This window comes from Taudactylus pleione, unplaced genomic scaffold (genome assembly GCF_031769625.1).
Source record: "Taudactylus pleione unplaced genomic scaffold, aTauple2 ptg000252l, whole genome shotgun sequence".
NCBI lineage: Eukaryota > Metazoa > Chordata > Amphibia > Anura > Myobatrachidae > Taudactylus > Taudactylus pleione.
In genome coordinates, this window is record NW_028284654.1 from 1,306,619 (window position 1) to 1,332,424 (window position 25,806).

Sequence of the window (25,806 nt, forward strand, 5' to 3'; positions counted from 1 at the left end):
CCTACCTATCCCTTCATCCTTACCGCTGGAGCTGCTGCAGCCATCGATAGCAGGTAAGTCACCCCGGCCCACCAGGGATGATAAGTCGACATTCTAACATGTTGACATTTCATCAGTGTCTACATGTCGGCAATCAGGGCCGGATTACCCATCGGGCACTTCTGGCAAATGCCAGAAAAGCCGTTGGCCTCAGGGCGGATCGAGGAGGGGGGCGGAGGTGCCCCCGACCTCCACCCCGCTGCATACATTATATGCACTCATGAGGAGGGAAGGGATGGTCGGCAGTGATGGGCCGGGAAGAGACGGGGGCGTGCCATGAGGCCATGCCCTGTGACTTGCGACACGTCCCCTTCGTGAGCGCCTGCTCCTCAGGCACAGGGCGGACTGTCAGGGCTGATCCACAGCCAGAGTCCGTCCCTGTCGGCAATATATCTTTCGACATATCATACCACACCCCCTGAAAAAATTTGCAGAGATGTAGCCCATAGGCTGCAATGGCTGACTCCACCTAAAGATAGCTTTAGTTATTGGGAACAAGCATAGTTTTTTTGAGAATTGGTACGAGATGCCGATGCTCGGGATCCAGACTATTAGAATCCCGACGCCATCATCTCGAAAGGGTTAACATACCGACACTTGTTGGTCGGTAGGCTAACTCTTCCCCTCTCCCTACCCTAACCCCCCTCTCTTTGGTGCCTGACCCTAACCTCCCCCTAGTGCCTAACCCTAACCCTGCACCTTAAACCCAACCTGTTCCTCGATTCTTACCTTCGGTATCATGGCGGTCGGGATTTCGGCACCGGTAATAGGAGCGTCGGCATCCAGACTGCCGGGATGCCAAATGCATACCTTTTTTTGAGCTTGGTACATTTCATAGAAATGGGGGCAGCTTTTGTGACTGAAAACCGAGGGACCACTTCATAATGTACATACCGGAGATGTTTTGTTTTTGTGAGAACTGTTGGTTTGTGGGGATTTTCACAATATGCAAACCCTCCAATGCTGCTCCTGGTCTTCTCACCTAATTTATGATTGCAGACACCTGTGGTGAAACGGTATGTAGTCAGGAAGCCGGTGGTCGAAATTCCGACCTCCGGCTTCCCGACAGTGAAATCCCGGCATGGGACTAATGATAGGAATCTAAATACAGATGCCCATCATTAGTCCCACGCCAAAATCCTGACGCCCGGCATAACGATTGTAGGTAAGATTGTCTGGAGCGGATAGCCGCAGGGGAGGGGTGGGGGTGGCTTAGGGTCACCTGGGGGGACTTAGGGTTAGGCACCCCCCTGGGAAGGCTAGGCTATGGAAAGGGGGGTTAGGGTCAGGCACCCCCGGGGGGAGGTTAGGCACCCCCACAGTAGGGTTAGGTTTATGGTCCAGGGAGGGGGGTTAGGTTTAGGCACCCCTGGGGGGAAGTTAGGGTTAGGCACTAGTGGGGGAGGTTAGGGTTAGGAACCCCTAAGGGAGGGTTAGGGATGAGAGGGTTAGGGACAGCCTACTTACCTCCCGTCGGGATCTTCATCTGCCGGCCTTCCGCTGTCTGTATTTCATCTGCCGGGCTGACGTTTGGCGGTATAACATAACGATTTCGGTGAAACACCTGTCTCATCAATTACCTAGTTCAACACAGGTGACTGCAATCATACATGAGGTGGGAAGTCCAGGAGCAGAGCATTTTGTACCTGGTGGAAGAGGTCATGTTGGAGGGTAGGAAAATATAGTTAATAAATATGCCTCAATATGCGAGACTGATATACTATACAGTAGATATTGAGGGGATGTTAGACCAAATCGATTTGGGGCGATACTTAATTAACATGCTCCTGTCACTCATGCCCAGATGGGTCTTGCTGTACTGTGTATTGCTGCAAACGTCTCCAGATTTTCCTGCACAAGTGTGTATCATTGTTAGTAGTGAAGTGTCACAGCGTTTCCTAAGTGTCTGCATTAAAGGGCTGTTCTCCGCCGGCAACTAGTCTCCACTGGGTCCTAGATCCCTCCACGTTCTCTGCTTTCGGTTTCTCTCTGGACGCTGTCAGTGAAGCTGGGCCTGTAACTGTTCCTGGTCCTGCTGGCTGTGTCAGGCTGCAGAGAGGGAGGTGCAGAGGCTGCAGCACCGAAAAAGGCACAGGGGCTGTAGTGCTGCAGAGAGGGAGGCACGGAGGCAGCTGCAGAGAGGGAGGCACGGAGGCTGCTGCACAGAGGGAGGCACAGAGGTTGCTGCAGAGAGGGAGGCACAGAGCAGCTGATTCAACATTGTGAGAGGTACTACACACTTATGCCAGTCACTCACTCATATGTGCATTATTACTGTGTGTTATACTCAGTGCCACCCTCTGCTGCCAGTCTCTGCACCCATCATAGCGGTGGCTGGCATCTCAGCTTCAGGAGCTATGACACCTGCATTGTGTATTATTGTAGCTCTGTGCAACCCCCGGGTGATCACATAATCCTGTTACATGCTATTTAGTTAATGTACTGTACACTGTTCCTATTCATCTTACAGTAAGTTATTACTGCTTACAATCATTGTATTATGTGTTATTCATGTAAGGAGAAAATCCCATCCAGCATTTATTCACCGTTCATGTTGCACATTACACCATTCAGGTCATACCATCACCATGAAGTTCAGGGATATAAAACGCACAGTGTAGTGCTAATCCTAATTTGAATCTTCCACAAAGTCTATTATGGTTATTGTGCTAATACACGATAGGGATGAGGATGAGGAATGAGTACCAGGACCTCATGAGGACTTGTAAATTCTAAGGGGCATATTTACTAAGTGCAGGATTTTAGAAGTACAGATGTTGTCCATAGCAACCAATCAGATTCTACTTATTTATCTAGTACCTTCTAGTAGATAATAGCTAGAATCTTATTGGTTGCTATGGGTAACCTCTCTACTTGTAAAAACCCGCACTTTAGTAAATATACCCCCACGTCCCTCTGCAGGGAGGAAATTGCTACATGGATTTTTAAAAACAGGTATGCCCCCTTACAGATGCTTTGTCCATCACATGATCTCATTCATTCATTCTGGTTCTGCAAAATAACATTTTGTTTTTGCTTGTTGATGCGTAAGTAGGCATATTCATAGGCCTAGCCCACCCTCCATGGCGGTATTGGTTGGCACATTCATGGGCCCAGTCCACCCACCATAGCGGTACTGGTTGGCACATTCATGGGTCTAGCCCACCCTCCATGGCGGTACTGGTTGGCACATTCATGGGTCTAGCCCTCCCTACCTGGCGGTACTGGTTGGCACATTTCTTGGCCATATCTGATGCCAGCTAGTTCTGGAAGCCTTGGCGCATGCCTGACCTGAATTTTCGGATTCACACGAACAGATGACTGGAAGGCCAATTCCACTTTCTACCAATTAAAATAAAATAGAAAAATAAATGTAAAAAATAGAAAAAATATTATTTTTATATAATAATAAGCTTAGGGGAAAAAAATGAACTTTTTAAATAAAAAGTTCATGTGTCTGTGTTATTGCTATCCTGAGATTGCGATGGCGATAAGAGGATTGCGGCAGTAAAGATAAAGCCACAATGCATCTTAAGTAGGCTTCCCAAAGCTTTGTGTGGGCAAGCTTTCTCCCTAGAGTCCCAGAGGCAGCTGCCGAACGTCTTTTGTGCGACTTTTTACCTTCAAATGCGTCTTATTCGCACAGTGTTACAGTATTTTAGCTGCTGACACTGTAACGCAGCGTTTCACATGCAGATACACCCGCAGTCGCATACAGAATAGAGGCCTTCTGCATATCATTTTAATCATCAGAAGCTGCCTGTGCTAGGTATTCGCATTCCTGTTTGAATAAGACGCATTTGAAGGTAAAAAGACGCAAAAAAAGAAGCACGGCTCTACCGAGTCACGCGACGGCATGGCTTGACTAGAAGGGTTGTTTAACACGCAAGGAGACTAGATGTGGGAGGACACATCTGTATCATCAGCCAGGTTTCTTTAGTAGATGGTGAGAAAACCCTTTTACGCTGGAGAATTGGACACAATAAACAGTCTCATTTTATGCTTGGGATGCACATCACCGCAGGACAGGTTAATCATATTAAGGAGATTTGTGTTACAGTGGTGAAAGAAAGGTTTACCAACACGGTTGGCAAAGTGGTTAGCACCGCTGCCCCATAGGCCTGAAGTCATTCCTGAACAAGACACTGTTGATGTGGACTTGGTATGTTTTCACCGTGTTTGCGGGCAGAGACTGATGCGAATGACTGGAATGTGCTCTGTACAGCGCAGAGTTATATGTGTGTGCTATATAAATGACTATAACAAGAAAATAAATACTAGAAAGTGGAAGGGGGAATGTGTTACAGGGGAGCAGTAGGTGAAATAAATTTTGTTTCTTGCACAATATGCTGGTGCAGGGGGTGTTACAGGGAAATGACGGGCAAAAACTGTTACAGAGATGCAAATAAGTTAGACGTAAGGAGGGCGATTCAATTTAACGGGAACTGAATAGCGCAGGAAGGGAGCTCCCTGAGCTAATAAATTCAGCACGCGGTTTGCTCTTACTGTTTACTGCTTACTAATGATTTTGGAGAAATCCGACATAGGCCCGTATTCAATTTGAGGTGAAAAGCCGTTTCCGTGTGTTTTTGGTGGGAACTTTTCACCGATTACGTCATTTTCGCCTGTTTTGATTTTACTCCGTATTCAATGTCAAATGCAATGTAATAGGCGGAAAAGTTTCGCCTATGAATGGGAGGCGGAAAAAAGTGCAGAATTGAGGTTTTGGGGTGCAACATTGCGGGAACCCCCGTGCAGCCTTCAGACTGTCCCCCAAAGGTAATCTATGTCAACATTTAAAAAAAAAACACTTAAGAACACCCCAAAAAATGACTTTGAATTTGGGGGCATAAAAAAAAAAAATGTTGGGGGACAAAGTTAAAAACTAACGAACTTGACTCTGAGGGGGTCCCCAAGTATGCCCCAAGTGTTTTTTTCATTGCAGGGGCTTGCGGCAGGTGGATTTTTCACAATTTTTTCAACTTCACTTTAGCAAGTTTTAAATATGCTGACCCCCATTTTCAAGTACCCCAAATTTGCTGGGATAAGTTATTTTCTGGAAAAAATACTCCTGAATACTATTCTGCACCACGTATAGAAAAACGCTATTTAGCAGCTATGGAGCCCATTCAAAAACACCAAATACCTTCAGCAAGCCAAATCGGGGGGTACCATAGCTAACCCCCTTGTCAGAGCACCTTTTGGGGGATGTCAGGCTAATTTCCCCAAATCTGACACGGCACAGCCGCGATAATTTTCCGCCTACAAAAGACGCGATGTAGGCGTAAAGTCTGGGAGGCGGAAAAGTATCGCGCATCCGCTCTAATTGAATACGGCTCTTAAGTGCCGGTCGCAATTCTGTTTTCCAGCTAATAGCCTGCACTTTAGTCGGGGAATGCCGGTTCTCGCGACTAAACACCCAGGTTAAGTTGCGAGAACCGTCATTCAGTTAGTTTCGCCTCGGCTAAAAAGTTCCGCCTACCCGACTTTTCACCTACATCGCGTGTTTTGGATGCGAAACTTATGGTGTGCGTCCCCGCTTTTCGCCCTATTCAATTTCTAACCAGGCAAAAATGGCAAGCGGCGAATGCAGAACAGGCGGAGAGTGCTGTCAGAATAGGGGAAATCAGTCTGAAACCCCCCAAAAGATGCACTAACATTGGGGATCAATGTAGAAGTGTTCCAATAGCCCTAATAAAACTATTTGGGGGGTACTGAAGTTGTTTAAATCCTTGTTAATAGCGTCCTTGTAAAAGTGATGAAGAATGGCATTAAGCAGTATTTTTTGGTGAAAAAAAGTAGCCTTGTCAAATTTGGGGTACTTGAAAATGGGTGCTAGCATATTTTAAAGTCTGTAACGTGAAGTTAAAAAAAAACATGAAAAACGCACCTGTTACATGCACCTGCAATCCTAAAAACACTTGACCCCTCCTTGCAGACCCCTAAAAAGTCTATTTCGCTAGTTTTTATGCTTGTCCCCCCACTTTGTACTTTTTCGCCCCCAAAATGAAAGTACTTTTTTGGGGTGTTATGTTTGTTCCTGGATTTTTTGACACAGTTGTCCTTTGGGGGCTGTACCAAAGGTTCTGAGTGGTTTCCCAACGTTGCACCCCAAAATAAAAATTTTACACTTCTTTTCTGCTGCTATTCTTAGGCGAATCTTTTTCTCCTATTACATTGCATAGACTTTCCGCGTAGGCGAAAACCGGCTAGAATTAATTTGGAGATACTGTAAGTTCCGACCACACGAAAAGCTGCGATCGACGATACTTTTTCGCGGAAAATGGCTTTTCGCTTCTAATTGAATACGGCTCTTAACTGCTTCCCGTCGGAGTAAACATCGCGGTGAATTGAATAGCTCTGGGAGCTCCCTCCCGGCGCTATTCAATTCCTGCTGAATTGAATCGCAACCATTGTGCGTAATATGCCCATAACTTCCCTCTTCACCGCTGCTGCCAAATAGCAGTGTATACCAATAGGGTTTTATGCAGCGTTAATTAGTTATTACATGACTAGAAAGAGGTTCCTCTTTTCCTGTAGTACATTTAACATTTTTGCACAAGTTACATATTAGTGATGCCAAATGACCACAATATCTCAATGTGACCCTAAAACAAAAAGGAGCCTTATTCTCATCTCAACTGTCCAATTTCACTTTAGGTAAGTGACCGTAGCCATCCGCATTAATTATAGCTGCGGTCATATTTTATAAACGCACTAGTTAGCAGCCCGTCAAAATGACGGGACATTGTCGCGCTCAAACGGGTCACTATTAGGTCATTTCTACGCGCCAGCTCGGGGAGGAGGGGGGGGGGGGCTGCTTGTAGAAATGTCAGCGCTGGTGGCTGTGCGCGCCTGAACGGAGCAACAATTGAATTGCTCTGTTGGGTGCCATCTAGTGGCCGCTGGCACGCAACACACTTGAATTCCCCCCATAGTGGTGAGAAGCAGCGTTAGCCTTTTATATACAGCTATGGCCAAAAGTTTTGGGAATGACACAAGTATTGGTTTTCACAATTTGCTGCTTCAGTGTTTTTTGACCTTTTTGATAGATGTTACCATGGTATACTGAAGTAAAATTACAAGCATTTCATACTGTAATTGTCACAGGCTTTTATTGACAATTACAGTAAGTTTATGCAAAGAGTCAATATTTGCAGTGTTGACCCTTCTTTTTCAAGACCTCTGCAATTCGATCTGGCATACTGTCAGTCAACTTCTGGTCCACATACTGACTGATGGTCGCCCATTCCTGCCTAATCAATGCTTGGAGTTTGTCAGAATTTGTGGGTTTTGTTTGTCTACCCACCTCTTGAGGATTGACCACAAGTTCTCAATGGGATTAAGGTCTGGGGAGTTTCCTGGCCATGGACCCAAAATGTCGATGTTTTGTTCCCCGAGCCACTTAGTTATCACTTTTGCCTTATGGCAAGGTGCTCCATCATGCTGAAAAAGGCATTGTTCATCACCAAACTGTTCTTGGATGGTTGGGAGAAGTTGCTCTTGGACGATGTGTTGGTACCATTCTTTATTCATGGCTGTGTTCTTAGGCAAAATTGTGAGTGAGCCCACTTCCTAGGCTGAGACACACATGAATGGTCTAAGGATGCTTTACTGTTGGCCTGACACAGGACTGTTGGTAGCGTTCACCTTTCCTTCTTCTGACAAGCGTTTTTCCAGTTGCCCCAAACAATCTGAAAGGGGACTCAACAGAGAAAATAACTTTACCCCAGTCCCCAGCAGTCCAATCCCTGTACCTTTTGCAGAATATCAGTCTGTCCCTGATGTTTTTCCTGGAGAGAAGTGGCTTCTTTGATTCCCATCTTGACACCAGGCCATCCTCCAAGTCTTCCTCCTGTGTCATGCCAACAGTAAAGCATCCTGAGACCATTCATGTGTGGGGTTGCTTCTCAGCCAAGGGAATGGGATGACTCTTTAAGAGCACAGCCATGAATAAAGAATGGTACCAAACATCCTCCAAGAGCAACTTCTCTCAACCATCCAAGAATAGATTGGTGATGAACAATGCCTTTTCCAGCATGATGGAGCACCTTGCCATAAGGCAAAAGTGATAACTAAGTGGCTCGGGGAACAAAACATCAAAACTTTGGGTCCATGGCCAGGAAACTCCCCAGACCTTAATCCCATTGAGCACTTGTGGTCAATCCTCAAGAGGCGGGTGGACAAACAAAAACTCACAAATTCTGACAAACTCCAAGCATGGATTAGTCAAGAATGGGCGGCCATCAGTCAGTATGTGGCCCAGAAGTTGATTGACAGCATGCCAGGGCGAATTGCAGAGATCTTGAAAAAGAAGGGTCAACACTGTACATATTGACTCTTTGCATAAACTTAATGTAATTGTCAATAACGCCTGTGACACTTATGAAATGCTTGTAATGTTACTTCACTATACCATTGTAACATCTGACACAAAGGTCTAAAAACACTGAAGCAGCAAACTTTGTGAAAACCAACACTTGTGTCATTCTCAAAACTTTTGGCCATGGCTGTAGATATAGATAAGGGGTGTATTTGTGACCGCTAACACTGTACATGGTAAAGACTTGAATATGTGACTTTGGAATGGACTTTATGCTGCTTTTTCAGATATATCGTATCTCTTATGCTGTTTAGATATCATGTTCCTTTTTTAGATTAAAGTATAACATGCTCTGTCTCAGCTCTTTTTAGAACATGTGGAAAACAGATCGATCTATAATTAAACTTAGAAATGATTGCGGGTTTGCAATAATAAAAAAAAGAACTGTAACTTTATAATGTGCCTGTGTCCTTGCTCCGGAGGCACTCTTCCGTTCTGTGGGCCCGTTTAGAGATGGACGCAGATCGCACAGACGCTGCCACTTTGTACGTATCGGCTGTGCGATTATATGCTAATGCCGCAGGAGGCGCCTTGTGTTAACAGACGCCTCCATCCGGCTTCTCTGCACGCAGCATTGGTAATCTGCGTAACCCTCAGGTGACTCGATGGCCGGGAAATTCACGCTACTGAAGCTAGATATTGTTCTGGAAATGTCAAAGGAAATCGTCTAACGATATAGTTGTCCGTTTAAGTCGTCCCGTGTGTACGCAGCATTAATATTAGCTAGTTACAACATTCTTTTGACACATTTTAAATCACGCTAATTGATTCTCATAAATATTACTGTTTTTTAAGAGGGTTAAGTAATAGTGGATGCGTAGACTGTTTATTATTATTTAACAGTGTGGTCAATTGAATAGCTTCGGGAACTCCTTCCCGGCGCTATTCACATCAGGCTGAATTGAATCGCCCCCTATATTATCTGGGTCTTTGAAGTTCAGCATGTGAAATATCGTACTTTACTCAGCCCAGATGACAGGCGAAACCTTAACGGTGGTAAAGCTAAAATTTCCCCTCAAACATTTTCATTTATGTTGCGGACAGTTGTGCGTTTTGGTTTTATTAAGGCTGTGTACATCAGCGTGGCTTATTACGTAATGCCACAATATGGTGACTGCTGCATTCTCATAAAATATAACATTTACAATCTCAGAATATGAGTACAGCGGCCGCAGCGATCTGCTGCAAGATCTGGACTTCTTGGCAAAGAAATTAGTTTTTAATGAGAAATGGAAAAAATGACGAGCCGATTCTGTGCAGGTGGAAAAAGGTTAACAAAACTCGCCTGTCAGATCTCGTTATGAAAATGTCCATTGAACTGAGGTAAAATGTACAAGACAGAAAAGAATGACCTAAAAGTAAGTGCTAATAAGGGCTTTCAGTCCCTCAGCGTACATGCTGTATATTACACTGCTTCTGCCACTGTGCATTATAAACTTTTTTGCAACTCCTGGGAACTTTAGGTCATGAGGACAGTAAAATATATATATATTTTTTTTGTGGTGAGCAATATATACCCTGTATCTTGTCATATATTTGTGTTTTAAAGATGTTTTGGTTTCTTAACATGACCTGTCACTTACACATGTTGTAGGCAGCCATTGTGCCTCATTTCAGGGGCTGCATTGAACGTCCCTCTAACCTTCAAAATGGCCGAACATTACCCTCTATTTTTGTAATGAATTGAAATTGGAAAATGTCATCGAAGAAATAGCCACCTATCTGTAACAACATATCAGTAGGCATTTGTTGATGGCTGAACAATGCCACCATTGGTCAGCCCACTAAATGGCATCCGCCAGCATGTGCTTATTCCATCATCAACTAGTCATGGTGCTATTTCTTGCGAGGCACTGGACATATTAGTGTGGCTATTGTTTGTATGCTGTGTTTGAAACTCCGTACTTGGATGCACTTGAGGGGCAATCCCTATAGAACTATTTTAAAATGTATACTCTATCCAGAAAACTAATGTGCTTCTCTGTCTCGATATTTGGATTGTATTTCTTTTTTTTTTTTTTTTTACAATAATTTTTGTCCTTTACATGGTAAAAAGTAGCACGAGTGCTCTAATCCCCTCCAATCAGATTTACTATTTGGCCATAACATTACTAACTAATATATCATAATACTGTATATCCTTCAGTATAGTGTGGCGTAGCCACCAGACGCTTGCCAGCGCAGTATGGCGTAGCCACCAGACGCCAGCGCAGTATGGCGTAGCCACCAGACGCTTGCCAGCGCAGTATGGCGTAGCCACCAGACGCTTGCCAGCGCAGTATGGCGTAGCCACCAGACGCTTGCCAGCATAGTATGGCGTAGCCACCAGACGCTTGCCAGCATAGTATGGCGTAGACACCAGAAGCTTGCCAGCGCAGTATGACGTAGCTACCAGACGCTTGCCAGCACAGTATGGCGTAGTTTCCAGATGCTTGCCAGTGCAGTATGGCGTAGCCACTAGACGCTTGCCAGCGCAGTATGGCATAGCCACCAGACGCTTGCCAGCACAGTATTACGTAGCCACCAGACGCTTGACAGCACAGTATGGCGTAGCCACCAGACGCTTGCCAGTGCAGTATGGCGTAGCCACCAGACGCTTGCCAGCGCAGTATGACGTAGCCACCAGACGCTTTACAGCACAGTATGACGTAGCCCCCAGACGCCAGAGCAGTATGGCGTAAACACCAGACGCTTGCCAGCGCAGTTTGGTGTAGTCACCAGACGCCAGCGCAGTATGGCGTAGCCACCAGACGCTTGCCAGCGCAGTATGGCATAGCCACCAGACGCTTGCCAGCACAGTATTACGTAGCTACCAGAAGCTTGCCAGCGCAGTATGGCGTAGCCACCAGCCACTTGCCAGCGCAATATGGCGTAGCCACCAGCCGCTTGCCAGCGCAGTATGATGTAGCCACCAGACGCTTGATGTTTGTTCTGCTTTCTTAACACTGCCCCTCTGAGGTGCGCATTTAGGGCATGATTCAGAGTCACGCGCACTTCCGATGGTGGATGCAGTGGAGCAATGATTTTCTACTGAGCACGCATCTAAGTCGCTTTACCCATGCATCCCGATTGCGCACAGAGTCGCAGTACTGATGCAGATGCACAATCTGTGAGATGTATTAGAAATGTACTGAGTGTTCCTGGGCAGTGACAGGGAGGCGGCTATTCAGAGTTACGAAGATTCTGCGTTTTGTGGGAGTGTTATGGGAGTCTTGCTGGCCTGTTTCAGATAAATGCGGACTGCCGTCTGCATTCAGAGTATGTCGCACCTCTGTGATCGCCCCAACGCTAATCAGCAGCATCACCTTTTGCTCCAGCCCTATCCTTGGTGCAAGAGTTCTGTCTGAAAATGTGTCCTCATTCATCTAGCCTCCTTGCACATTAAATAGCCCTTCCAGTCGCGCCATGCCGTGTAGCGACTTGGTAGCATTGGGCGTCTTTTCGTGCAACGTTTTGCCTTCATTTTAATCGGCAGAAGCTGCTCGTGTGCTTATTTGCGTCGCTGTGCGAATACAACACATTTGAAGGGAAAAAGTCACACAAAAAGACGCTCGGGGCTACAGAAGAACACGGTGCTAACGCGTTATGTGTGGCGCGACTTGGAGCGTACGGAGGATAGATGTATGTGGAGACATCCCTACATTTTTATAATTTTAATATCTACATGAAAGGCTGCAGAAATACTGTATAAGAAGCTAGGTAGACAATGCATTTTAAAAATAATGCATTGTCTACCTAAAATGGCTGCTGGCACCTAATATTTGGGAGCCATTTTTCTTGAGGTAAAAAAAACAAAACATCACTTCTTCAGCGTCTATGTCCTCTTAATGGATCCTGCTGGGTACTCTGACTGGCCAGCTCATGAGTTCTGCATTATATTGTGTCATTCCCCCCCGCAACCCCTCATACCCAAACACATTTTCGTATGTACTTAAAAAAAATACCATGCGCAATGCGGTCATATTTCCCTAGAAGGCCTTTAATTCCTCTCATTTTACATATAAGTCCCTTACCAATAAGGAAATATATATATTTACGGTAAATGCATCCTAGCATTCAGTGTTTCTCGTATTGTATATTCTGTATGCCATAGTGGCATAAAGAGGGGCTTTGTGAGGTAAACGTATGAACATCATGGCTAGGAAAAATATCTGTGCATTTTTTTTTTTTTGAAGATCTAATGCAAAAACAGCTGTAGAGCCAACTACGTGGGGCTTGTGCAGCTTCCAAATGTGTTGGCTGGCGTCATGACAACACTTATGTAATTACTGGTGGTCATGTGATCAGTTTAACTTCAGAAGAAGTCAACTTTTTCTTGTGTTTTTTTTTTTTTTTTTTTAATCAGTTTAGTGATGTAATAGACACCTGTTACCATTTCCAACCTTGTCGAAAGGTCCGGCAAAGACAGGCAAATTTGTCATCATTTATCTGGATGACATTTACTGCTTTTGATAATGTTGGAGCGCAGCTGCAGAATTAATATACCTTCCGTAAAAACAAATAGTTTCTTTACGTTGTATACAATGCCAGCTATACATGACAGTTGCGGCGGTTGTACCTGATTAAAAGTCTACCTCCGTACAAAGATGTCTATGTACTAGATTTAATTAGGTGCTTGGCCTGACATGTTTGTTTTATAAAAGTCCAAAATGTTGTAACTTGGGTTCACACATTTCCAACCAAGATTGATTAAAGGGAAGCTGGGGTTGAAATCGGGTTTTTTAAAAACATACTTTTTGTAACATTTTAAAGATTTTTCCACACAATAGAATATGTAAATACCATCCTGCAATTACTAGTACCAAATACATTGATGTACATTGATTTTTGCTGGTTTGCGTTCATTAGCCATCTATTCAGTTCATCGAGGCACATTATAAGGTGCAGTCTTCAGTCGCTACTAGCGATGCTGGAGACCGTGGAATCGTCAAATTTTGGATCTCCACTTTACAAGTTCAACAGAAAATCTGGAACTTTCGTTTGATCAACTAAAAAATGACAGAGTAAAGCCGAGCAATACATACAGTATGTCACTTTAATCCGAGGAGGACCGTGCACGGCTCAAACACCTTCACGCTCGAGTGGGTACATTTTTAATTTCTTCTCTAATGCAAATGGCGAAAGGTGAACTTGAAACCTTTTTTATTTCATTTTTAAATAAAGACTATTACTATAAAATGTAGTTGATCATTTGTGTATTGTTATTTTAAAGTTTTCAACATGATTGGCAATTTTCAAAGCTGTTTCATTGAATCAGCGTATATTGATGATTGACTCATGAACATGTTTGAGACCCTAGAAATAATGAGTTTCCCTAGTTGTATCTATAATAGGTGCAGAGCCCCTGGTCCACGGGGGCCCACACCACACTCCCTTCATTAAACGTACCTCTCCTAGTGTTCACTCTAGGTCCGGCGCCGGGCAGGGTGCCGAACCTAGAGAAAGGGCACATCTGCGCGCGGACGAAAAGGGGGCATGAACAAGGAAAAGGGGCGTGTCTTGAAGACACGTCCCTTTTCATCACTCTTGGGGACGTGCCCGTACTTACGGACATGCCGGGCTGCCCCCAAGCGCTGCTATCCGTGTGAATGGATGCTGGGCGTATGTGCCCGATATCCGTTCACCGGCGGTGACCGCTACACCACAGTTTTCCCCACCTGCGGGACACTGAGACCCACAGGTGGGGATGGCACCCGTAGACTGTTTCAGCAAGGTGCCGCGCCGGAGGGCAGGGTGCTTTTTTTCCCTTTAGAAATGGGGCAGGGCACGGCGACCCGCTAAAACAGCCTAGCGGGAACGCTATTTCCCAGTGTTGCGGTTGCAGGAAGCACTGAAAAAATTGCACCACCACCAGTTTACCAGAGATCTGCTCATAAGCAGTAGAGGAATAACGGGGAAACATGGTGCAGGTGCCGTTTTCCCATAGATCTGTGAATGCGCAGTGCAAGATTCTATTGTATAACGTCCCCAGCGTGAGGTGGGGTGGACGGATGCTGCACACGGACCCCCTCCTCTCTTATGCGGCCCCTGTAAGTTTCTGTTGAATTTTGCGCACTTGTAGATTCCTACGTGAACACTACGTCAATGGTATCTTGTTGACTGGAGTATGAACAGTACACACTTTTTTTCAGATTTGGTTCCGTCATCGCCTCAGGCAGACACTTATTCTGTAAGCTAATAGTATAAGTGCAGGACATGGTCTGTATTAGAGCATAGCCAGAAAGCTCCTGTCCTGTTGTAGGTTACACCCTACCTCATTTGAACCTAGATGATGCTGAATACTAATGCTATTTAAACCTCAAAGTCTGTAACAGAAGAATAAGTATATAATATTACGTCGGTATTCTAATAAGGTGCTTCATCAATGATGGGAAGAGCTCTGATGGACCTTTAAAATTACCTCAGATAAGTCTTACATCAGAAATTTGGAGACCGCATAGAGATGACAGCTCGCCCCCTCCACTGTTCTCAGGTGAGCTGCTGGCATTGTACGAAGGTGATCATGTGATGCCTACTTTATTGGGAGCTAGGGCCAACGGTGAATCTTGGTGGGGGGCATAAAGCAGGGAATTAGAGTAAGGGCCCACGAGGAACAAAGCAGAGATGGTGACACCTAAAACAAACAGGGTCTGGGGGCCACAGGTCAAGGCCCTATAGGCAACATGTGGCCCTCGGGCCATCTCTCGCCTAGCACTGCTTTAGACACTTATAAGAACAGTCGGGGACACCAATCAAATGGTTTTAAAATAATACCAAAAATAAGTGTTCTGACACCCAAAGACACCACTACCTGTACTTATGTTTTTATATATATCCTAATCACATTATTGTCTTAAAGCAATAAAGAATTGCAGGGTCATACAGTTTCCATGGCGAGGCAAAGAACACTGTTGTCACTCCCTCACCTTGTACTGTACATAACTGTAATAGCCTGCCGTATTCAAAAACAGTCACCTCCCCGCAAAGAATGATGTATTGTGTTACTAAGTTTAATGCCATAGTGGATTTCTTTATGTGGTAAAAATAATGAAAATTATACTTTTATATTTATTTACTTCGGAGAAACTAATATTCGCAGAGATCATCGATCTGTATGGAGTAATGTGCTGTGTCCACGTCCAGGCTCTTTTTAGGTGGATCATATATTCTTCTCGCCCCATCCCTGAAGGATCAGTGATGGGGCGAAAAGAATATATGATACTTGTTCTCCTGTGCCCTAAGTTTTAATTTGCTCTACTGAGTGATCAGGGGCGCTGTCATTCCATAGAGGTCATTGTTTTTTTTAAATCTAACCGAACAGCAAGGTTTAATTAATGACCGAACAAGCTATTGGCGTGAATACAATTAGGTTTGCTTACTCAACATTGCTTGTATTACAGAACTATACAAGGGACCTATAAAAACTTCTAGAAACAAACCTCACATTAAGCACAGGGCGAGAGGTGTTTGATTGATGGATAAAGCTCGTTAGGGTCCCTAACATCAACTTTTCTTGAGGAGGAGAAAATTTTTCTAAACCATTTGGGTGTGAGGTGTTAAAAACATCTCCAGGTGCTAAAATATAGTTTGGCAGCTAATGGATGAGAAACGCTTCTCCATAAACTCTGGGAGGGGGGAAGAGGGGTTATGTAACGCCATCAAATTGTACAAGAAAGCTCGAAGCCAAGTAAAACGGTGAGGTTGGGAGATAAGTGATTGATACTTCTGATATGTTAGAGATGAGCAATTAGCCTTGTTAATTTACCGTGCGGGGAAAAAGGGTGAAGGCCTCGGAATTTTACGCCCAAGGCTATTCATTTAAAAGCCCTTTTACTCCCGCTGTAAATCTGCCGCTAACGCACGTTAACCCATAGATTCCGAGCTATGGGTTTGCGGCTGCGGCGATAAGGGGGGAAAGCTTTATGTAACACGGATTTCTGCTCGAGGCTCAGGAGAAGGTGAAAATAAATCTGCATTAAGTGGCTACTGTGGGCGGTAATTGAATAGCACCAGGCTTTGCATCGTGGGTAATTAGCCCTCCGAGGCTAATTAAATTCGTCCCTTAGGTAAAATATTTATTATTCTACAATTACGGTTGTATATCTGTTATTGGTCAACCATCTCCATGACGCATTGGAAATTCTTTGTCGCTGTTTAGATTCTCCTTGTTGGCTCCAACGCATTTCAACTACATCAGCATATCATTTGTTTGTGAACAACTGTATTGTACAGTATAAAAAGATAATGTATACTTTATAGCTACTACAGAAGTATCACCTGCTATGGAGGAACTGAGGAGCTCATTCAGACCCGCTCGCTAGATGCGTTCGCTCGCACCCTGCATATGCAAATCCAGCGCACGCCCAGCAAGGCAGGCGATAGCACGGCAAGGCATTAGCACGCCCACTATATCTTGGCGTGCGATCACCTTGTGTATGCAGACGCCCACCAGCCATTCATAAGACGTCCACTTGCGCACTTCATCTGCTGGAAGTGCATGAAAACATTGGTACATCGAGCACTATAAGATGCAATCGCAGCACTTGAGGTTGGCTATACCCTGCCGGAAGCACTGCGATCACTTCAGAGTTAACCAGGTGATGTGTACTATGATGCTGCCTGTTAATTATGCACACCTCTGAAACGGCGTTGAGACAGTCAGGCACGCCTGCGTTCGCACCTCCCCTCCCCCGTTTCTAGTGGACCGCCCCTGTCACCACCCACAAACTGCTTCTCCTGTCACTCACTCTGCTGGGCAGTCTATGCGCAGCGAGCGATTACTTCCCAAGTGTTCGCACTGGTTTGCGCACTGCGATGCATGCGCGGATTGCAACTATTGGCTAGCTACGAGCGATTGCATCCTAGCGAGTGGGACTGAATCAGTTCCCGGGCTCTCTATCAATCTGGATGTACAAAAAAAATAAAGGGGAAAAACAGGCGCACTACAGGCCTGATACAGTACGGATCGCTATTATGATCGCAGCTCCGTTCTCGCACACAGACCCACTGCTAAAATATGCTAATGTTTGCAATAGCTATTCCATCGCAGCCCAACATAAGGACGCCCACTTCCCCTTACATCCGTAATACTTAGCAAGTATGCAAAAACATCGGTACCAACAAGTAACATCGGAGCCGCACGCACAGTTGCTACAGGTCTGACCTTACTCAGAATTTGCTAACCTCGTCACACACAGTGAAAACTAAAAGTGTGTATGTCATCGCAGTGGCTAATTTATGCACGCCCCTGAAACGGTATATAAACGCACTGACACGCCTGCGTTTCGCCAACCGCCCCTCCATCAACACCCCAAGCGGTCAATTCATGTCAATCACTCTGCGATGGTTCTGCGTAGTGTCTGCGATCTCAGTGCGACCTTCATGTACGCGCACTGCGATGAATACTCAGAAAGCAACAATCGGCCATCTGCGTGCGTAATCGCATTTGCGATCGGTAATGAAGCAAGCCCCTTGTTAATATGCTATTTATAGTCCGAGGATAATCCATTGAATAATCCAATAAACAAATTGAAATTTATATATATTGCACGTGGATTAAAGACAAAGTATTAAGGGCCTGATTCAGAGTTGGGAATAGAGGGCCTGATTCAGAGCCGAACGCTCTGAACGAGCGCCCGCTCTGAATCAGGACGTTTTTTTTTTTTGGGGTGTCCTCCTGGACGCTCGCATAGCTGTGGGTTACCACCCACAGCTTATGCGAGCGTCCGTGATGATGGTCGCGATGGTCAAGACCATCGGGCTTGCGACGAGACCCTGCGGTAGGGTCTCGCTGCCGCAAGCCCTGGAGTGATTTTGGCTCTATCAGAGCCAAATATCACTCCCACTGACATCACTAGTGATGTCAGTGGGGCCGGACCCAGACGGTAGGCGTTCCCATGGGGGGCGTGCTGTCACCCACCAAAGGGGGCGTGCTGTCACTCACCATCGACAGCACGCCCCCTTTGGTGCGAGACCCCGAGCGACGGCTTCCCCGTCGCTCGCCGGGTCTCGCGCATGCGCACAACGGAGCAGCCTCCGTCGTGCGCATGCACATTTGGGTACCATCGACCCGCTTGCGAGCGTCCTGCGCTCGCGAGCGGGTCTCAATGAGACCCAGAGAGAGATATCTCTCTCAACTGATCATCTTGGTGACACCATGCTGCACTGCAGGTGGGGCAGATTTAAAATGTGCAGAGAGATTTAGATTTGGGAGGGAGGTGTCCAAACTGACATCTAAATTGTTGAGTAATAATAAAACTGTGCAGTTTCTGTGAGTTACATGTAAAAGCAGCCAGTATTTACCCTACATGCAAAAAAAAATTATGTATTTACACCCCTTGCATTGCAACATGGTTTGTCCAGGTTCACAGTTACAGTAAGTGCTATCTCTCTCTCTATTCCCAACTCTGAATCAGGCCCTAAATCCACAATTCTATGAAGCAGCACACATTACCAAAACCACCATAGGCATTTTAGTGAATATGTTATCTTTAGTGAATATGTTATCTAATAAGTGGACAAATCAAGAACACAAAGTCCCAGAATCAAGCAAGCTAGGAGAGCATCCTGATAAAAAAGGTTAACGCAAATATATACATAGAGAGAGACGCTTCACGGACGGTACTCTTAAACTTTCACTACAGTATAAAGACAAGACCTTTTAGCAACAGGTACTAATTCAACATTTCATGATTTATATCAGTTTGTCATATATGAGGAAATTATATAAATCATGAAATGCTGACTTAGTACCCGTCGCTAATGGATGTTTCTTTATGGTGAAAGATAGAGGCCCTCATTCAGAGCCGTACGCTCTGAGCAGAGCGCACGCTCTGAATGAGGGCCGGGCTCCATTTTCATGGAGCGTCCTCCTGGACGCTCGTATAGCTGTGGGTCACCACCCACAGGCTATACGAGCGTGCTTTGTGATGGCCGCGATGGTCGAGACCATTGCGACCATCGAAATTGCGAGCCGGAGCCTGCGGTTGAGGTTTTCAACCGCAAGCTCCGGAGTGATTTTGGCTCTATCAGAGCCAAAATCACTCCCACTGACATCACTAGTGATGTCAGTGGGCCGGCTTCTGACGGGAGGCGTTCCCGTGGGAACGCGCCCGTCAGGGAGGCACGCCCCCGGCACGCCCACCAAAGGGGGCGTGCTGTCAATCAACATTGACAGCACGCCCCCTTTGATCGGACACAACGAGCGAAGGACTTTCCTTCGCTCGTCGCGTCTGGCGCATGCGCTCGACGGAGCTCCCTCCGTCGTGCGCATGCTCAGTCCATAACATCGACCCACTTGCGAGCGGACAGCCGCTCGCGAGTGGGTCTGAATCAGGCCCAGAGAGCGCTATCCGTGTAGGGAATCGGTATAAAATATCGCCGGCCGCATGGTTCGATTCCCGGCAGCGCATGGCCGAAAGATGAGCAGAGCCCGGCAGCGGAAGCCCGACAGTGCTGGAAATCCCGATCGCCGCTAAGGTAAGTATATACTAACCTAACCCCCTCACCCTAACCCTCCTTAGGGGTGCCTAACCCTAACCTCCCCACCAAGTGTCTAACCCTAACCCTCACCTTCCCCGCTAACTAAACCTAAGTTCCCTGGGGGGGTGCCTAACCCTAAGTCCCCCCCGGGGGTGCCTAACCCTAACCCTCCCTCCCCCTAGCCTAACCCTAAACCTCCCGGGGGTGTGCCTAACCCTAAGTCCCCCCGGGTGCCCTAAACCTCCCCCTTCCCCCCGCGGCTGTCCGCTCGTGGCGCCCGGCATCCTTTCGATCGGGATGCCGGGCGCCGGTCTCCCGGCGTCGGGGAAATGTCAGGCGTCTACAACTAGACGCCCCGCATTTCACCCTCGCCGGGATATGACAGTCGCGGAGCCGGCTGCCGGTATTAAGGCAGCCGTTTTCCCGATTGTATACCCCGTGTAGGCTCTGTATCGATTAAAACATTGTTGGACGGGCACCTTGGCAAACTCTTAGACATGATCTGAAATTTCACAAAACCTACTGAATTTCTGCCATTCAAACTTAAAAAAGCAATGAAATTCCGATCATTAAGGCTGACTACACTGGAGAGTATGGCTCTGGAGTGGCAGCAGCATCTATGTAGAACACAATTGATTCTCAGGCACTGGAGGAGTGCACTGAGGAGATTCTTATAGTGGCTAGCTGATGGGTAATACCCAGCATGAATCATCAATGCTGGAGGTTAGTGGTAACACCTGAGAGAGATGTTATGTCATCTCTAACCTGAGGCTGAGCCCAGCTGGGTTCTGTTAGGGATTCTAATTTGGAAGGCTAGTAATCAGTGACCTGCTGAGGGTTGGGAGGCAGGCCAGTGGTATCCATGACTGCTGGCACTGACAGAAACCTTCCTGCAAAAAATGTGCAGGAATGGTGTGAGGATCATGACAAAGAGTTCAAGGTGTTGACTTGGCCTCCAAATTCCCCAGATCTCAGTCCGATCGAGCATCTGTGGGATGTGCTGGAAAAACAAGTCTGAGCCATGGAGGCCCCACCTTGTAACTTACAGTATCCACTGCTAACGTCTTGGTGACAGATACCACAGGACGCCTTCAGAGGTCTTGTGAAACTCAAAATGCTTCAGCGGGACAGAGCTGTTTTGGTGACACAAAGGGGGACCTACACTATATTAGGCAGGTATTTTTAATGTTATGGCTGATGTATAGAATGTTTGTGTGTGTGTGCACAAATATAACAAATAGAAATAATATTATAGAATTAGATCTATTCCATCGCCTGTGAGAACACACCTCCACAAAGCCAGTAGGTGGGATGTACTTTTCATAAGTTGGGATGTTAATGTCCAATGGATAGGGGAACATTGCCCAATGTGGCACACAGGCACCCCCTTAAATTCTCTAATGCCATTTAACTCCTGGAAACATATCAGCTTTATTTCTATTTGCGCAGAATGAACCAGCAAGCACTTAAAGTATTATTCAAATGCAATTAATTGAAAATCAACAATGCATCTGGAACCTTGTTTGAGTGAATACATTTTTCTGAAAGTAACTCCTCTTAAGGGTATGCAGTCGGGAAGCCAGCGGACCTAATCCCGAAAGCCGGCTTCCCGACTGCTTAATCCCGGCGAGGGATAAATGACAGGCCTCTAAATCTAGACGCCTGTCATTTTACCGAAGCCGGGAGACCGGCGCCCGGCATCCCGATCGAAGTGATGCCGAGCGCGGACAGCCGCGGGGGGGGGGAGGGTTAGGTTTAGGGCTCCCGGGGGGACTTAGGGTTAGGCACCCCCCCCCCGGGAGGTTAGGGTTAGGCTAGGGGGAGGGAGGGTTAGGTTTAGGCACCCCCGGGAGGGAATTAGGGTTAGGCACCCCCCCCCCGGGAGGTTAGTGTTAGGCTAGGAGGAGGGAGGGTTAGAGGGAGGTTAGGCACCCCCGGGGGAGACTTAGTGTTAGGCACTGGGGGGGAAGATTAGGGTTAGGCACCCCTAAGGGATGGTTAGGGTTATGGGGTAGAATAGGTTAGTGAATACTTACCTGGGGATGATCGGGATTTTCATCCTTGTCGGGCTGCCGCTGTCGGGATTTGAACTGCCGGCCAGGGGTCTGGCGGTAAATCATACTGATTCCCTCTTAAGTAACGTGGGTTGTGTGTCCTTACGGTGATTTAGTATTTTACATAAAAAAGAAGTAAAAACACAAGAAACACCGTTTACTAATACATTATAAAAAGTTCTGTACGTGTTATAACTTTATGCCTCTGGTTTCTCTCAATGATGACAGTAAACATGCTCTTTCCTTCGTAGACCTCCAGCAGGATGTCAGAAGACCATATCCCCATTTATGATGAGTTTGTCTATTGTCTTGGAGCTGCTACACAAGTACTTAAATATGGGCCCTGGAGGGACCTGCAGAAAACCTCAGATGAAAGCCCACCTAAACTATTATTTCTCATCATCCCAGGTGGGTACATAAGATTACCATAAAGTGATGTATTACTTGGCTGCAATATTTGGAAACCATGAAATTCTATTTAAGTTTTGTTTTTTGTCTTTTTTTAAATTTAGAATTTGCAAAAATACTTTTATTGATATGAAAATACCCCAAGAAAAAAAAATGTGAACGGAGATAAAGCCCCAACCAACCAGCTCCTAACTGTCATTTTTTCATACGTAGCATGCGGCATGGCAGTTAGGAGCTGATTGGCTGGTAATTTATCTCTGTTGACTTTATCTCCATCCAAGGTTTAGTAAATAGACCCCTAAGTTTGGTATAATGGAGCCTCGTATGGTTATTCTGTGCTCGTTCCGCTATATAAGAGAGATGGCGTACAGAGCTATAAACCGCCAGCGTTTGGTAGTGAGAATATATTGTTGGGCACATTTATTGAACTAAATTTGCCGCATTTTTTTTATGCAGTGTTGATATTTACTATGAGGGTGCAGCAGCAGATAATGGAGATATATACTGTGATCCCGCTTCCGTCATTTGCAAAAGCATTCCCCGGCGCTGTCTTTGGGCCTGCGGCAAAGGCATATTTAAGTAAGATCCGAAAAAGCGTAACTTTTTGGATTGCGGCGTAGGTAACTAACGTCTGTGGGCTTCTGGATTGCACTATTTTTCAGAGATGGATCCTTCAGATCCCTCCCCGTCAGCCCTCACTGTTGTATGCGCAGCCTGACGGTCGCACATGCGCATTAGTCGTGCTGAGTCCTTTCCTCTCTGCACTTCCCCATTTCATAATCTTCGCTAAAGGTGTTATGACATCCGTGCGGTATTTAGCTAGCAGCGCTAAGTTTAGCTTACCTCTCTTTGCGACTGTACCGCTTACGCCGTCTATATATAAACTGCCGGCAATGGGAACTCAGACGGCCGTCGAGCACGCACATTAGTCAGTAGTCCATCGCCACCAGCACTAGACTGCTGGCTATTCGGCAGAGGACACCGCCAGTAAAGAAAAATAGAGCTGGTCCTTGTCAGACAGGTAAGTTATGGCAAATACCGGCGGGATATCACTATGATACTAATTTCCGGCAGCATATTTAGTTTGGTATCGGTCTTAAACGGAACCCATAGGCATGTAATAGCTCCACAAGAGTATTATGCAGCTCTGAATCGACAATAATAAAGATAAGGCTTATGTTAAAATTGGCTGTCAGTCTGTGTCTTCCTGCTGCTTTCATTCCCCATATCACATCACTTAGCTGCCCCTGTCACCTGCAGCCCTGTCATCACAAAAACATCACTCATTTGCTGATATTCTCTGTGCTGCTGGGGGACCCTGGTACTTCCACTATATATCTCTCAGTCTGTGGCTTCCTGCTGCCTCCATTTTCCTCCTCACATTAGTCGGGATGCAGAAACCTCAGAAATGCGGTCAAAGCGCCATTTTTGGGGGCTGACCGCATTGCTCATATGATTCAAGCTCCGGCACGCAATACATTCTGGGGCTTTTATGCGGTGGGCAGCGCCATCTTCAGATGGTGTTGCCCAATAGAAGCCTATGGGCTTCTGTTCGCTGCCGCCCCACTGGGAGGGATCCAATCGGTATAGATGTACGGACTGCCCAACATATCGTGCTGTTGCATGTGCCATCGCTGGGTACTCACATCGTCTAATGTCTGCCCAGCATTACACATCACTCATCTGCTGACATTCTCTATGCTGCTGGGGGACCATGATACTTCCACTATATAACTCTCAGTCTGTGACTTCCCAACTGCCTCCTTTCCCCTCTTCATATCATGTCACTGCCTCTGTCACATGTAGCCCTGTCATCACTAACCCATCACTCATCTGCTGATATTCTCTGTGCTGCTGGGGCACTGCTTCTTCCACTATATAACTTGCAGGCTGTGGCTTCCTGCTGCCTTCTTCCCCTGCTTAAATCAAGTCACTGCCCCTGTCACATCCTTACTAACATTATCACATGAACTGTGCACTGTGTCCAACACAAATCCGCGCACTTGTCTCCTGAAATATTCTGTATTGCAGCGAGTATTCCGATAACGTGAGATATGTTCTATCGTCACCCCTTGAAGCCGTATGCAGGGTAACTGTGCAACACGGGCTAGAATATAGTCATTGCATTCAGCATAAGTACAATTATTGCATGGTACTTACTTTAACCAATAACTGACTAAGGGGTCTATTTACTAAGCAGTGTTAGGAGACAGAGTGAAAAGTGATAAGGTGCCAGCCAATCAGCTCCCAACTGCCATCTCACAGGCTGTGTTTGAAAAATGACAGTTGGGAGCTGATTGGCTGGTACCTTATCACTTTTCACTCTGTCTCCTAACACTGCTTAGTAAATAGACCCCTTAAAGCTTTCAGCATTTTAAAGGGGATCTTAGGCGTATTAGAAGCAAGTGACCTGAAAGCTAGGTCAGACTTATTGCACGTTGCTTCAGAAATATATATATAAAAGAATACCCCAAAAAAACGTAAACTCTTTCTGCTTTGTTGTTTATTAGGTTGATAGAACCACAAGCTTTGCAACTAATGTATTCACCCCCCCTCCCCACGTGACCATCTATCTGAGGGGGATAACATCTCTCAGGGTAATTACCATAGAGCTTTGCTCATATGGTTTTGTATATATTCTGTGTTTGTTGCTGCTAATATCTGGGAAAATGTGGTACAACTTTGTGCTACCGCTTTGATATGTAAAGTACCTTCCCCACTGTTTTTCTTACATTTAAACCTTGGAATGCAGCGCGGTATCTTTAATATCTAACGCTTTTTGCTTTTCTTTCCTTCCGACGGTGTAAACAAACCCCATGTTGTCATGTTGTTTTTTTTTTAACCAGTATGTTTAGTTTATATTAAGTATATATATTAGGTAACGTGTGATGCAAAGGATGCCCTTCTCTGTGGGTATAACTCGGTTTCGCGCATTTTGAGTCTAACAATTCCCGACCTCTATTATTTTTGTACTCTCTTCTCCATTACTGAGCCTGTTGGCGCAGGTCCTCGGCTCCTCTTCTGTTTCCTTTGCCAGAGTTCCTGCTGTATTTCATAGTACTTGGATTGCTTCTGGCTATATGGAACCCAACGACACGTTTTGGGAGGAAATTGGTAGTGTCTTGCATGTTATTGGGAGCTCAGGTTTCTTGATCTTCTAAGAAGAGATGTCCTAACCTATTATTTCTGTCTTTTCTTTCTTCTGCTGTCTGTTAACTCTCTGACATGTGTTCTGCGGGAGGCACTGGCGGGTTCTTTGTGTTCTCAGTATAAACTACAGAGCTAAGCACATCTGGAAATCGAAAAATAAAAATGATAATGGTGGAATATTTTCAGGTGATGATCGTGCTATTAAAAACATCCAAGAGTGCAGCCGCTCTGTGGAGTCAGACGGGCGTTCAGGGCCTAATTTTAGAGTTGCATTTAAGCACAATTGTGCAACCTAAAGGTGCGCTGTGTGTG

The 25,806-nt window shown here is 45.8% G+C and overlaps 1 protein-coding gene across 1 annotated transcript in view; it reads left to right on the forward strand.

Annotated features, from left to right (window-relative positions):
- The first annotated feature begins 1,997 nt into the window (after nt 1-1,997).
- Nucleotides 1,998-25,806, forward strand: part of LDAH (lipid droplet associated hydrolase) — a 248,684-nt gene continuing 224,875 nt past the window's right edge. Inside the window, exons 1-2 of the mRNA XM_088480275.1 lie at nt 1,998-2,268; nt 22,188-22,344. Coding sequence (XP_088336401.1) covers nt 22,200-22,344 — 145 coding nt within the window. The 5' untranslated portion in view covers nt 1,998-2,268; nt 22,188-22,199. The remainder of the gene's footprint in view (nt 2,269-22,187; nt 22,345-25,806) is intronic.